The 15,434-nt window shown below is 49.4% G+C and overlaps 1 protein-coding gene across 1 annotated transcript; it reads left to right on the forward strand.

Annotated features, from left to right (window-relative positions):
- The first annotated feature begins 34 nt into the window (after positions 1 to 34).
- Positions 35 to 9,143, forward strand: TRIM45 (tripartite motif containing 45). Its single transcript, XM_047724626.1, has 6 exons — positions 35 to 1,103; positions 2,772 to 3,505; positions 5,045 to 5,174; positions 5,779 to 5,893; positions 7,584 to 7,710; positions 8,870 to 9,143. Exons 1-6 carry the CDS (start codon positions 616 to 618, stop codon positions 9,016 to 9,018), a joined length of 1,743 nt encoding a protein of 580 aa, XP_047580582.1. The 5' UTR covers positions 35 to 615; the 3' UTR covers positions 9,019 to 9,143.
- The last annotated feature ends 6,291 nt before the right edge of the window (positions 9,144 to 15,434 follow it).

Consider the following 15,434-nt stretch of genomic DNA (forward strand, 5'->3'; position numbering starts at 1 on the left):
TTGGACTTCCCTATGTAGATCCGGACTGGGATTGGTGCGAAGAGGCCAGAGCCTCCGGGCACCTTGGGCCGCGGTGTTGGGGAGGCGGCGGCCATCCAGAAGCCGGCGGGACTCGCAGCTCCCTTGCCCGCCGTGTGCGGTCCGCGGAGGGCCGGGTCGAGGGAAGGAGGAGGAGGCCCCCCCACCTCATCACGCAGAGGCGGGGGTGGCGCTTGTCGCGTGTCGGGCGTGGGGCCAGTAGGGCGGGCGGCGGGAGGGGGGTGGTAGTGGAGGGAGTGAGAGGCGCGGGGGTCCGGGAGTTGGCGGCGGAAAGACCAGCTCTAGACGTAGACCTGGAAGCGCTTCTGGGGAGGAGGACTTGGGGGGCACAGGAGGGCGTGGACGCGTCTGGTATGGGATGCCATGGAAAGGAGGGGGCCCTCCTAAGTAGATCTGCGAGTGGTTCCTTTGACGACTCCTCTTCTACCATTTTGCCCTGTGAATTGCCGAAGAGAGAGGCCCCATGGTCTCTGTTCAAATTCTGGGAACTTTCTCTTTGGGTAGGCTTAATCACCTACTACTTCATTATAGAGCTCTCCACCGCCTTTTCTGATACTGGGCACAAACGTGGGGATTATGTCAGAAAAGAGGAAGCCGCTGCTGGGTCTCGTAGGCAAACTCCCCAGGGGGACCGCATTGGGGAACTCAGGCAAGACTCACTGCCCTCTGTGCATGGGGCTTTTCAAAGCCCCCAGGCTCTTGCCTTGTTTGCACACAGTTTGCACCACGTGTCTGGAGCAGCTGGAACCCTTCTCAGTAGTGGACCTCAGAGGGGGAGACTCTGACACAAGTTCTGAGGGGTCAATATTCCAGGAACTCAAGCCACCCAGTCTGCAGCCACAGATCGGCATCCTCTGTCCGGTATGTGATGCTCAGGTGGACCTGCCCATGGGTGGAGTGAAGGCTTTAACCATAGACCACCTGGCCATGAATGATGTGATGCTGGAGAGTCTTCATGGGGAAGGCCAGGGCCTGGTGTGTGACCTGTGCAGCGACAGAGAGGTGGAGAAGAGATGTCAGACCTGCAAAGCCAATCTGTGCCACTTCTGTTGCCAGGCTCATAGGTAAAGATGGGATACCCCTCCCCACCCCACCCCCCCGGTGTGGCTTAAGAGCCAAATACAAAGAGGTATCAAGCCAGAAATCCCCTGGTGAGCAGATGGGACGGAAAGCTCTCTCTCGAATGCCGGCAAGGTCAAAGAGCAGTATATGCTGTCATAAGCACTCTAGGATGGTAGTTAACTCCTGCAGTCTTACATAATACATCTCGGAATAATAGAAGCAAAGGTTTGCATAGTCCTTTTCAGTTTGCAAAGCACAGGCGCAGTTTCCTTGGATCATCAATCGTTTGTATGGTGAATAATTGTAGTGGGTGCTGGATAAACAGAGAAGAATGCACAGCCCCTGGCCTCGATCGCATTTGATGCCTTGCAACTCTTATAGAAAAGCAGGCGCTGTTTTCACTCCCATTTATTATTTGGGGTAACTGAAGCTCAGCAAAATGTGATTTGCCAAGGCCCCACAGCCAGTAAGTAGCATATAACGGAATCCAGTTTTTAAATCCAGGTCTTCTGACCACATTCTGTGCTCTTTCTAGTAATCCATGCTGCCTTCCCAGTATAAGGGCTATTTGGCCGTGCCCCATCACAGCCTTGCCTTGGACCCTAGAGTGACTCTGGAGCTTGGTGAGGTGGGCCGATGATAGGTGCTTGTTGGGGTGCAGATTTTTGTCTTTTATGGCATTTGGTGAACAGCTGGTCACATGAATCACTCTCTGCCCCTTCTCCACCCCCACCCCCGTTCCAGGACATCAGATTATAAAATAGCCAAGATTTTAGGATTATCTTAAAATAGTTTTTGAATTCTGCCTTCCATTTGTTTTCTGGTCTCACCAACAGAACAAGTCAGTCATTTTCAGTCTTTCTATTTTTAACTTGTAATTATGACTGCCTTGCTACCATCTAAATGGCTGACCCTGTTTTCTCCACAGCCACTCTTCTCGTGCCAGAATAGTCATGTGAGCTCCGAGTTGCTATCATGCTACCGGGGCATCTCCCCACAGTCATCGGGTTTCCTGGGGATTCCCCTGAATCTCTAGAGGGTCGCCGGAAAGGGGAATTGAAAGAGAGCTGTGACTACTGACCATTGATTTCAGTCTTTCTAATAATGCCAGTGACTTGGGGAAAACTCTAGCTTGCTGCTTTGGGTGATACAGGCGCTGGTCAAAGGAAATGCTTTACCAGAATCTCGAGTGAAAGTGGAGGGAGACTCTCTGTCAGGGCCAGCTGGACACTTTTTAATTGCTGGGACTTATTGCTGTGCCACGTGGCACAGTTTCTGTCTCTTGGTGCTGGGTTCCCACCATGCTCTCACCTCTAGCTTGCTGAAGGAGTAGGCCATGGCTCTTGTCTCAGCTTGCCAAACTAATGCTTCGGAGAAAGTTCCAGGCCTTAGGCGTTAGTGTTGCAACTTTTGGCAAAGTCCCGTCCCAGGCCAGAGAGCCATAGTCTACTATCATTTTATTCAACATAATAGCCTTTTTGGAATAGGTGTTATTATTTCCTCCCCGCACAGATGAGGAGAACTGGAATCAGAGGATTGCATGGTTAAGTAAGAGGTCAGAGCAAGGGACTGAACTCTAATCTGTTTGACTTCCAAGCCATGCTCTGAAAACTGCCAGACTTGCCCAGCGGAACCGGCCTCTAATTGCCTGTCCCTGACTCTGTCCTTAGGCGGCAGAAGAAGACAACTTACCATACGATGGTGGACTTAAAAGACTTGAAAGGCTACAGCAGGATCGGAAAGCCCATTCTGTGTCCTGCACACCCCGCAGAGGAGCTGAGGCTGTTCTGTGAGCTCTGCGACCGGCCCGTGTGTCGGGACTGCGTGGTGGGGGAGCACCGGGAACACCCCTACGACTTCACGAGTAATGTTATCCACAAGCATGGGGACTCTGTGCGGGAACTCCTGAAAGGCACCCAGCCCCACGTGGAGGCGCTGGAGGAAGCCCTCCTACAGATCAAAAGGGTGAACACTGCCCTCCGGGAGCGGGTGGAGGCCGTGGCCGCTGACGTGCGAACGTTCTCTGAAGGCTACATCAAGGCCATCGAGGAGCACCGGGACAAGCTGCTGAAGCAGTTGGAAGACATACGGGTCCAGAAGGAGAACTCCCTGCAGCTGCAGAAAGCCCAGCTAGAGCAGCTGCTGGCAGACATGCGGACTGGCGTGGAGTTCACAGAGCACCTGCTGACCAGTGGCTCAGACTTGGAGATCCTCATCACCAAGGGGGTGGTAGTAGAACGGCTCACAAAGCTGAACAAAGTCGAATACAGTGTCCATCCTGGAGTAAACGATAAGATATGCTTCTCTCCTCAGCAGAAAGCAGGCCGGTGCCGTGGCTATGAAGTTTATGGGGCCATCAATACCAAAGAGGTCGATCCAAGCAAATGTGTCCTTCAAGGAGAAGGTAGGAAGGCATTTCCCGCTGGCCTGGAGAGGGCGGTGGGTGAGGACATGGTGTTTAAGGGGTGTGGCTTTTTCAGCTGGGGCCCTCATCCAGCTAGGAAGAGTTTCCTACCAGCCAGTTTACTGAGGGCGAGAGCCATAGTGATTGAAAGGACAGTGACCCCCCTTCCTCGCCCTTTCTTTCTGTTTCGTTCTGGCCAGGGTACAGTTAGTATCCCATACAGCAGTGAGGCGTGACCCTTTTCCAGTTGAGTGAAGCAGTTACTAGCAAGGAACTCCAGGAGCATGCTGTTTCTTTCTTTTCTTTCTTTTTTTTTTTTTTTTTAAAGATTTTTCTTTATTTATTCAACAGACAGGGATCACAAGTAGGCAGAGAGGCAGGCAGAGAGAGGGGGAAGCAGGCTCCCCGCTGTGCAGAGAGCCCGATGCGGGACTCTATCCCAGGACCCTGAGACCATGACCTGAGCCGAAGGCAGAGGCTCAACCCACTGAGCCACCCAGGCGCCCCGAGCATGCTGTTTCTATCAGATGGTAGAACAGAGACAGTGCCCAAAGACAGTAATAGGATAGGCCGGGGTGAAGTCCTGCCTGCCTACAGAGGAGCATGGCAGGCCCACAGGGGGCTTGGATCATTCTGAAGAGTTTCAGAGGAGTGAGGAAGACAAGGTTGGAGCATACTTTCATCTGTGCCCTTCTTGGTTTATGTAAGCCACATCTTGACATTTGCAAGATTATGGTAGGCATTTCATTTGGTAGGGGGAGAAACAATTTCCTTTGACTCTCCTGTCCCGAAAGGACCCTTCTGTTCCTGAAAGCAGTTATTCAAACACAGATATGTCGGAGATTGGTCCTGATGGGCAGACTGGACCATGGATGCAGCCTGACTCTGGCACGGGAATTCTTAACATTTTGGAGGTCTTCGGTCCCTTTGAGAATGATCTCTCCCCAAGAAACATCCACTAATTTGGGCACCCTGCTTCAGGAGATTCTTTGACCCCTCATAAGCTTCTGCAGAGACCAGATGGTAGTTCATGAGCCCCTCGTTAAGAAGCCCTGTTGCAACTGCTGGGCCGGAAGCTGCACCTAGTGACTATTTTCCCAGCAGCTTGGCCCAAGTGCTGAAGAGGCCAAGCCGATCAGCTGCACCCCCGACCAATTCAAGCACGATCTGCAGCTCGGACGGGATAGCTTTGGGCTTACAAGCTTCCCTCAGAGGGTCTAGAGGTTTTCTGCTCTGACTACAGAGGTCCATCCCAAGTCTTTTCAAAGCTCCCTTAGGGCTGCCCTTAAGGTTCAGGATCCTGGGTGATCCAAGAGCAGCAACTGGCTGAGAGACAACCAGGCTTGCCAGGAGGGACTCCCAGGAGGTATGCTCTGGGGGCCGGAGCGGGAAGGGAAAAGAAAGGGAGCAGGATGATTACGATAAACAGGAAGCAGGACCTTTTGTTCTAAAGAGAAGAAGGAAGATGGTGTCTGATCTGCAGAAGCAGGCACCCCGTCTGGCCTTTCAGGTGAGGACTGAGTGTTTGATCTTCCGCAGATCTCCACCGAGCCCGGGAGAAACAGACAGCCTCTTTCACTCTGCTGTGTAAGGATGCAGCAGGAGAGAGCATGGGTCGGGGAGGAGACAGCGTGCAAGTCGCGGTCATCCCTAAAGATAAGAAAGACAGGTGTGTATTACACAGCCCGGTGTCAAGGGTAATAAGCAGTGACGAAACTGGACACTTAAGGCCCCTTTGTAATTGGGGAGGTGTGCCTGCAGTACTTACACCCAACTCCCCCCACCCCGTGCCCCCCAGATGCTATTAAAATATGTGATATGACCAGTTGGAGCAGACGTGTTTTCTTCTGCGAGTTTTATGCCAATACTCCACTCTCTCCCAAAAGTCTGCTCCCTGAAAAATACTCTTATGTTGGACCCAACAGGCCCCTTCTCAAAGTTCAGCCCCACTCTGCTACTCCATTGGGCTGGGAGTATATTCGTGTGTCTCCTGGAATCAGAGGAGGGAGGAGAGCAGGAGGGTACAGCAAGTCCATTAGAGAGAACACAGTGATGCTTTCATGGAATTCCTCTGTACGTCAGATTAAAGCAGCATTTATATTGCTTCCTTCCTGTCGTGAGACTAGTTTCCGAGACCAATGGAGGGACATCCTGCTTGGGGGACATTTCAGATGAATGTGGGGCAGACTGGTGTAGGGCTCACACCTCAAGTGCTGGGCGGCTGCAGCAGGCCTGTGAGAGGGAGTGGTTTTTTGAACCCCATCTGCATTCAGTCCGGTCAGAGCGCTGGTGCGAGATAACAAGGACGGAACATACTACATCTCCTATACCCCCAAGGAGCCGGGTGTCTATACCGTGGTGGTCTGCATCAAAGAGCAGCATGTGCAGGTGAGTAGGACCTATGCCTGGCCCTGACCTCCCTTCTCCCTGCTTCCTCTGGCTTCTACCATCTCAGGCTGTGGAGACATGACTTGGGGGGATCAGCTATGTGGAGGGATTGCATGGGATCCTCTTTTTTCATTCTCTTCACTGGAGAAATGACCCAGATTTTGCTGGTGACCGTAAGAACTCTGTGCCTATTCCTCCTCCTGGCTGTTGAGCTTGTATTTTGTCATTCTTCCCGTTGGAAAATTCTTAATTTGGGAAAGATACCTTCATCCCAGGGGGCATTCTGCCAGGGGACAAGCATACACATTCAAGTGATATCCTTTAGCTCAGGATTGTTCAGACTGTAACCGGACAGACTGGAACGTACTGGAACACAACTGGGGAGAGTTATGCCCTCTCCCCTCAGCTGACCAGTCGTCTCTCTGCATGACCATCTACCCTCGTAACTCTTTCGCCTATTTCTGTATGTGCTCTGCTCTTACCAGGGTTACTGTACCACCTCTTCAGACGAGGATGACACTTTCTGGTCTAGAGATTGTGAATTTTTTAAAATTGGGCCATACTCAGCAGGTCCAATAGAATTGCTAGTACTCATAGGTTTTCCCCAACCAGAAAGCAGCACTTGACAGGAACGATGAAATATCATAGTGTCATGACGTGTTGGGCTTGTGGTGTGTGCAGGAAGGGAGGGGAAGACTTCTGTTCAGCATCCACTTGCTGCCCGTCTAACTACGTTGGCCAGAGTGGGCTACATGCCTCTGCCTACATTCTTAGGCCTTTGTTCCAGGCCGTTCAGGCCTAGGGATCATCATGCAGTTGGACTAAGGAACAAACATGCTGAGGTACACAGTCCCTATAGAGCAAAACCAGAACTTGAACCCATTTCCTTGAACTCCAAGGTGTTTTTAAAATGGATCATAAATTCTTGAAAGGAGGAGAGATGGAATACTTGAAAGGCTTCTGAGGTACCAGAATCTGAGTTTTGTGTTTCTGCAGACAGCATGCTTCTCAGTCAGGGAAAGGCCTATGAGCTACCTTCTTAGCTACTGATTGTCTGACACAGGACAGAAAGTGGAGAACGGAAGTTGTCCTGGAAGGAGAGGGGCAGGTGGGAGAGTTTCGAGTTTGAGGATTATTAAGCACACGCTCTTCACCTTTCTGCCTGTGTCCTCACAGACTGAGACTAGGTGGATGGGGAAACAAATGTCCAGGATGGAGGAGAGGGAGGAAGGGAGTGAGGCTCAGTGTGTGAGAGGAGGAGGTGTGTGACAAGGCATTGGAGAAAGGATCACGGGACGGCCTAGCCTTGTGGTTGTGGCACTCTACTAATGAGCCCTAAGACTCCCCTAGAATGGAGAAGATGGCAACACCAGTGACACAAAACACTTTTTTAAAAACTTATATATTTTTTTTAAAAACTTATATTTATTTATATGGGCTTATTCATGTATGAGGCGGGCTCCATGCTAGAGGGGCCGCACAGAGCCCTTGGCTCTCATGCATTTGTACGTGGTGTCACACGGCTAAGCACCCAGCCAGTCACTGGTCCCTCATCCGTTTCCCTCCTGCTGTCCTCAACTCTCCAGGGCCAGGCCCTGTGACTGACACTGCGTTTAAGCAAATGGGTTGCTCAGCACATCCCTGTTGACTCATAACGTGCTGTTCTTTGCTGTTCGCCTTAACTTTGAAGGGCTCACCATTCACCGTGACCGTGAGGAAAAGGCATCGCCCACACCCGGGCGTGTTTCACTGCTGCACGTTCTGCTCCAGCGGAGGCCAGAAGACGGCTCGCTGTGCCTGTGGAGGCACCATGCCAGGTGAGGAGGAACACTCTCGAAAGTCTCCCGGCAGTGCTGGGTCAACTACCACACAGCCACTGGGTTTAGGAGACTCAGACTTAGGCTCTCTTGCTAGGAATATAATCCATGCATATCAATACACCATAGTTCTAAAAGTTCGCTTAAAGCTTCTCTGTTCTGCAAAGTGAATAAGCTTTAAAGTTCTGAGTTCTTGCAGTTCTGATCTAGTTCACCAGTCTTATGAGCCCTGTGCTTCTCCCCAGGATGTTCAATTTCCATCTGTACCCTTTCCAACAGCCTGGCAGTGTAAAAAAAATCTAAACCCACTCTGCTTAGAAATGCCAAGCAAGTCAAGGATGGGGAAGTGGGTGATTACATCAGTTGACCAGGTCTGGCTCTTTTCTTAGGGGAAGGAGGGTCGACTCAGGCAAGAGACCTTTTTTTTTTTTTTATTTTTTTTTTTATTTTTATGATTTTATTTATTTGACAAACACAGTGAGAGAGGGAACACAAGCAGGGGGAGTGGGAGAGGGAGAAGCAAGCTTCCCGCTGAGCAGGGAGCCCAACTTGAGGCTCGATCCCAGGACCCTGAGATCATGACCTGAGCGGAAGGGAGACGCTTAATGACTGAGCCACCCAGGCACCCCTCTAATTTTTTGTGTAGCCCAACACAGGGCTTGAACTCAGGACCCTGAGATCAAGACCTGAGCTAAGATCAAGAGTCGGATGCTTAACCAACTCAGCCACCCAGGCGCCCCCCTAATTATTTTTTAGATAGTATCCTATTGTGTCCTTACTCTGGTGGTGGGCCTTCAGATAGGCTCATGCACCCTTTTGCATAAACACTTTAGGAACTATCTTCTTTATTTCAGCCACTCTTCCTGTGTCTTTTATTTCAATTACTTTACAGTTAAAACCTAAACCGGTTCATCTCGAGTTAGCAGAATGTTAAAACTACGCTCTCAGAACTTCAGCAAACCTTAATTGATGCGCTGTCTTCAGTCCTCAGGAGGCCTCCTCCTAGACAGGCGCCAGACAGCTTGTTTCTCTTGCCGGATTTTATTACATGTTTTCACATCCATGAGTCCACATGTTGCCAGAAACGTTAAGTTTCCACAGAAAACTGCTGGACTTTATTCTTAATGGTTGTCTTCTGTCTCCTCTTGGTACCACACAGGTGGGTACCTAGGCTGCGGCCACGGACACAAAGGTCACCCAGGGCGCCCGCACTGGTCATGCTGTGGGAAGTTTGCCGAGAAGTCAGAATGCACGTGGATGGGTGGGCAGAACGCGCCGAGGAGTCTACTCAGAACTGTGGCACTCTGACGCCTTCCTGGGCACGTGATCGACCCATTAGCTGCAGTCAGCACAACTTCAAATTACCGGAGGACCCCAGACCTTGATTAATTCTGAAGAAATGGATAGAATTAAAAACAAAGTGCCTTATCTTACACTCTCGAGTTCCAGTCCTTTCTTGTGAGTCACTAGCTGATGGTATATACAGACGGTTGAGCACCAGAGACCACGCTTCTCTCTTCATGATGGTCGGCAGTGTTCATTCTACACCGAGGCCCCCTTCTCTCATGCAGGAATGGAGCACTCTACACCATTGGATTTTGCGATCATGTGGGGAGTCTAGTTCCTAACTTCTGGATATGTAACTCGTTTATTTCTCCCAGAGCCACATGTTTGCTGTTTCCCTCAAAGAATTAAGACTGCCTTTCATCGTATCTACTTTTTCCTAGCACACATTAAATGGTTCATAATGGGATCTTGCCATTGGGGTGGAGGTCCCCGGCTTCACCACAGGCCACGTCCATCTCATACTCTTCAGGCTAGGTTAGTATTTAATCAAGGGCAAACAAGCAAAAAGTAAATAAAGGGAAACTGTGTGAAATACCACCTCAGAAATTGGTTACGGTTCTACTCTTGCCAGGCAATCTAGCTACTTTCATCCTCCTCACATCTCCCCACCTGCTGTTATTTACAGAGGAGTCTTTACTCTGGTCTGGAAAGCTAGGAAGTTTGGTCAAAGCTCCGAGTCCTGGAGCGAGCCTGCTTAGCTGTTAGAGGCCGCAGAGAACTCTGGGAAGAGGAAGCACACAGCACTGGTGCCTCAGGACTGCCAATGGCTTCACTGTATATACTTGGTGTAACCTTCTAGGACTCTGGATTTCAGTATGTATTAGATATAATTACTGAAATCTGCATTTCAGGAGCCATTAAAAAGCAGGTGACTCATTTGAGCAGTGAGTTGGGTCAGGCAAAGGAAGTGAAGCAAGAAGATGAAACACGGACTGTCAGTCATTGCGGGATACATTTCTTTCCTCCTTAGGGCTGCGAGATAGCTACATCGCAGCCGTAATCCTAAGGTAGTCACTATATTCCCACCCTTGTCCAGGAAGATTCTCTTCGGTGCTCTCTAACCCAAATCTGATCTTCGCACAAGACCGTGATGGCCCTGTGACCCTCTCAAAGTGTTAGCTACTTGCTTTTCCTCGCTTCTTATAATCGCTGGGCCCCCACATCAGGAGGGTGTCCTGTGAGCTGATCATTGCTGCTTTAGGATCAGTGCTGCTTAGCCAGGAGGGATCTTTCCCCACAAGGGATATTTAGTCATGTCTTAGAGACATTTTTCCTTGTCTAGCTGGAGGCTGGTGCCGCTAGCATCTGTTGTGTAGAAGTCTGGAACGCTGCTCAGCTCCAGGAAGCCTTCTGCAGCAGACCCAGTCCAAAAGGTTCACCGTGCCTCTGTTGAGCAGCTCTGTTCCAGACCATTACCTCTCTTTTTTCAAAAAATGGCCAGCCTTGAGCCTCAAGCCTTTCTACAACTTGCTGCTCCTCCGTGGTCCCCCTCATTCCTTGACGATTTTAGCCTGAGCTTGCTGCCACGCAGAATCATGCCTCATAGTCTCAGATTAATTCAGTATTCACATAGGCTTCTTAATTCCGTGTTCCTTTTCCCCTACCTTAGCCATACAGTCAGTCATCCCCTCCACCTGGCTGGGTTCCAACTGCACCCTCTGCATCAATTCCATTTCAAGCATCCCATGACCACCAGCTCCCCCATCTTTATGGCTCACCCATGAGAATATCCCGATCCTCTTCTGGAACACACAATCAGTGATTCCACCACCTTCTCATGGTTCCCCTCACGCCTGAATGTGCTTTCCTTCATTCTCTCTCAGATTCTACAGACCCAGCATTATAATCACTCTCTTGCATGTGGTCTCCCTATCATTTTTGGTAAAATCCCCAGTTGGATCCAACACTCTATCTAACCTGACTGGATGATCCTGGAGAAAAACACAAGAGCACGAGGATTTAGCCTCGCTTTAAATCTACGACCACAAATTTCAGCGGGCACCTAGTTGTCTGACAACATCTCCCTTGTCAGTTGGCTCCCCTGCTCTGCTAGACAATTAGTTCATACTTCCCTCACAAACTCCACTTTCTATCCCACTTCTCCTCCCCACTTATGACCTTGCCTCCTATTTCACCTAGAAAATAAAAGGATTCAGAAGAGAATTCTCCTACCTTCCCACCACATCTACAAATCTGGCTGTATCCTTATCAAAAGCAAAACTCTGGGGCACCTGGGTGGCTCAGTGGGTTAAGGGTCTGCCTTTGGCTCAGGTCATGATCCCGGGGTCCTGGGATTGAGTCCCTCGTCGGGCTCCCTGCTCAAGCGGAGAATCTGCTTCTCCCTCTGCCTGTTCCTCCCACTGCCTGTGCACACACGTTCTCTCTCTCACATAAATAAAATCCTAAAAAACAAAACAACGAAACAAAAAACAAACCTCTATACTTGTATGCTAGACCACATTGCATCTCCACAACCCAGGAACATTGCTCCAGGAATTTCCTCAGGAACATGCTATAATATTTCCCCCTCTTAAAAAAACAGATTGCCCTTGATTTTTGTACTAGTCTGCTAGGGCTGCCATGACCAAACACCACAGAAATTGATTTCTCTCAGTTCTAGAGGCTGGAAGGCCAAGATGAATGTTTCTCTTGAGACCTCTCTCTTGGCTTACAGGCGGCTTCTGCCTCCTGTGCCCTCCTGTGGCCTTTCCTCCGTGCAGACAATTCCCTGGTAGCTCTTCTCATAAGGACACCAGTCCTACTGAGTTAGGGCCCACACCCATGACCTTATTTGACTTCAGTTACCTCCGTATAGGCCCTATTTCCAAATACTGTGACACTGGGGATTAGGGCTTCAGTCTATGAATTTGGGAGGAACAAAATTCAGTCCATAACATGTTTCACCCTCCCAGCAATGCTCCATTTTCTGCTTCCCATTAAAAAACTTCAAAAATAATTGTTTACTAACTCTACTTCTCCTTGCATCCTCTTAGGTCTAACCCCATCAGGCTTTCTTCCTCACCCCTCCACCGCTTCCTCACCCCTCCACCTCTCATCAAGGTCCCCACTAATGGCCACATTATGGACCCAGTGATCAGTTCCCAATGTTTCCATCAACCGCATTTAACACAACTGATCACTTTCCCTTCCTTGAAACATTCCCTTCGCTTGGTTCGCATGGCATCACTCTCCTTCATTCTGGCTGACTTTTCCTGACTCTTGATCTTTGCTAGTTCCTCTTCCTTTCTCCTGATCCAACATGTTGGGCAGCCCTAAGGATCCATCCATTCCTGCATTTCTATGTCCTCCCCCTCCCTAGATGATCTCCTCCTCTCCTGATTCTAAATACCATTTAGACATGAAAACTCCTATGTTTATGTGCCATTCCAAATTCCAAAGGATTATATCCGATAGCTTAACACCTCCACTTGGAGGCATCCCAGGTGCCTCAAATTTCAGATGTCCACAACAGAACTCCCAGTTTCCCATTCCCACTTCCCACCTGCCTACACTAGCAAACTGCTTCTCCCGCGGTCGGCTCCACCTCTTTCGGAGGAAAGTCCAAATCCATTCTTACAGGTGGTAGGTAGAGTCAATGGCCTGGCAAATGTGTTTGACTCCCCCTCTCACGTACACATCCAATCCACGGGTGAGTCCGTTTGGCTTTCCCTTCGAAATACATCTGCTGAACACCGCTCTCCACCTCCACGGCCACTGTTCTGGTATAAGACACGCAGATCTTTCCCCTGCCTCCTAGCTGGACTCCCTGCTTCCACCCTTCCCCTCCTGTGGCCTCTCTCCCATCAGGAATTAAAGAGGTCCTCAGATCACGTCACTCTTCCACTTCACACCCAACATCTTCCCAACTCACTCAGAAAAAAGCCAGCGTTTGCATCAGCATGTAAGAGCCTGCACCCCGGCTCCCTGTTCTCTCATTTCCTCTCCCCTCACCCCTAGTCACTCTGTTCCAGCCCAACCTGCCTCCCTGGGCTCCACAAACCCTCCACATGCTCTGCGTAGCAGCCTTTACAATCACTGCCCCACCATCCGGAATGCTCTTCTCACAGATACTTAATGATTGTCTCTCCTTCTCCTCAGGTTTCCGCTCCTATGTCAAACATCATCTGTCAAACATCATCCTATCAGAGAGGTCCCTAACTACCCTGTATAAAATAGCAACTCGTCACCTCAGGGCTCCATATCCCTCTCACTCGGCTTCATCCCCACCTCACATACATATTCTATTTGTTTAATGTTTGTTCTCTGTCAGCTCCATGAAGACAAGGATTTGGCATTTATTGACCACATTGTTCCTGGCACATAGTAGAGGCTTAATCAACATTTTGTTGAATAAAAAAAAGATCTCATTTGGTACAAGTTTCAGTTTGGCTGTCCTTGGTATCTGTTTCTATACGCAAGACTTTGCTTCCCCCAAACGCCAGATTTGTCATTTAACCAAATACCACTTGGGGGAAAAAAAATATCAGCCTTTCTCTCAAACCTGCTAGATAAATTGTATGCACTTTAGGGACCAGCCTTGAATTTTCCAATTACCTCAGACATCCAGGGAATTGCTTTGCCGTGGAGAAACTTATTGTATTACATCATTTTTTCCCGTGTGTCTTTTAACAAATCACACTTCAGAAGCGAGGATAAAAAGCTTTTCATGTATTTCAGTTGGAAAAAGGGTTTTGGTAATTGTAGAACTCTACTGTAGATGAAGCTCTGTGCAGAAGAAAATTTGTCAGACATCCACGTTCTGGCAAATGCCCTAGCCTTGAAGCAGTATTCATGGTAGCAATTCCTTTACAAACACTAAGATTAATTTGTGTGGGAGGAGGGGGGTGGCTTGCTCATTGGCCTGCCGTATAGTGGAGTCCAAATTCAATTCTACTGTCCTACCAGCTGACAGACCTGGCAAAGTTAAGAGTGATCTGTAGAGCCCCAGATTCCTGAGGTGAGGAAAAAAAAAGAGAGATCTGAAGATTTAGGAATTGTTCCCAGTGTCGCAAAGTGCTTCAGAAATCACCCTTGAGTTGTGAGCAGTGAAGCATCAACATCAACAAGGTACAGTGTCATGAGGTAAGTTTTGTCTCTGGTGTTACAGGTAAGACAAGAGAGCCACAGATTACTGCCTCTGTCCTCTGGGATGCTGTCAAAGGATAAACACCTTGGCTGTCTTGGATAACAAACACACACATGTACCAGGCGGCTCGCCCACTCTGATCTCTGAAATGCAGTCCTCGCTCAGCTTTACCCCAAAGGATGCATGCCTGCTGAGTTTGTCTCCAGGGGAGGTTGGGCGAAGTGACCGCTAATGGAAGCAGGATGTAGAAAGGCATTTCCCTCTGCCTGGTTGGCCTTTCGGTACTGACTTCAATTCCCTCACTGCTTTCCCAGTCTTAACTAGTTCTTGTTCTAGCTCCTTGTCCCAAGCCCTCCCAGCGACTACCCCTCTCCCTGCAGCCCTTGACACCTCCACAGCCAGTTGGGAGACTGTAAGCCTCAGGGAGAACGGGGATGGTTTCAGGTTTCGCTTTGACCCTTTGGCTTTCAGTGCCCAGCAATGCCTGGCATATTTAATATCAATTTTTGAACTGATGTACAAATGATGTAGCAGTGCAAGTATTCTCCCCATCCTACCTTGCATACATCATCTCTACCCTCCCTCAGATTAGCTAAGGAATCTGGGTAAAAGGACTCAGGCCAGGACAGAGGTGTATAGCTGTGGATCTGTCTGCCAGGTTCCCTCCCTAGGGGTGAGGTTCTTCCTTACTTCAATCCCCACCTACTGACTCTGGGTGGGTACTTGGTGCTCTCACTGACCCTAATTTCATTTTTATTTCTGAAAACATTTTCATCTAGGTGACATGCTTAGGAATTCTAAGTTCTTATTATAATTCTTGGCGTTTCCAGCTATTTTTAAAATTCTGCCTTTTCTTAGGACAAGATGCTAGACAGCAAAGAGCAGTACAATCTCCCCCTTTGTAAACCCAGTTCTCTCAAGGCATCACGGTCAGTATCAAGATTCCCAGTGACCACGGAGGTCACTGAGCACTGATGGCTCCACAACTGTCCTACTAGTTCAGAAGAGTCTGGCTTCACCTCTGAGCCTGGCTGAAAGCCGCTTCATTGGGCAACAGAGACAACCACAGAGTAAACAAGCTGGAGGTCATACATAGCTGTTCGCAGTCATGCACACAGCCGCTAGAGAAAAGGGTCATACTCCACGCAGATGGCATCCTACCTGCTGCTGTTCATGACCGCACGGCAACAGAAGTCCTTAGCGGGATTTTTAAAGGCCTCGGGGTTCTGTCCAGCTATGACATGCACTGCACGCATTCTGTGATCAACACTGCTAACGAGAAGTCAAACCA

The sequence above is a fragment of the Lutra lutra genome, chromosome 4, assembly GCF_902655055.1.
Source record: "Lutra lutra chromosome 4, mLutLut1.2, whole genome shotgun sequence".
Lineage (NCBI taxonomy): Eukaryota > Metazoa > Chordata > Mammalia > Carnivora > Mustelidae > Lutra > Lutra lutra.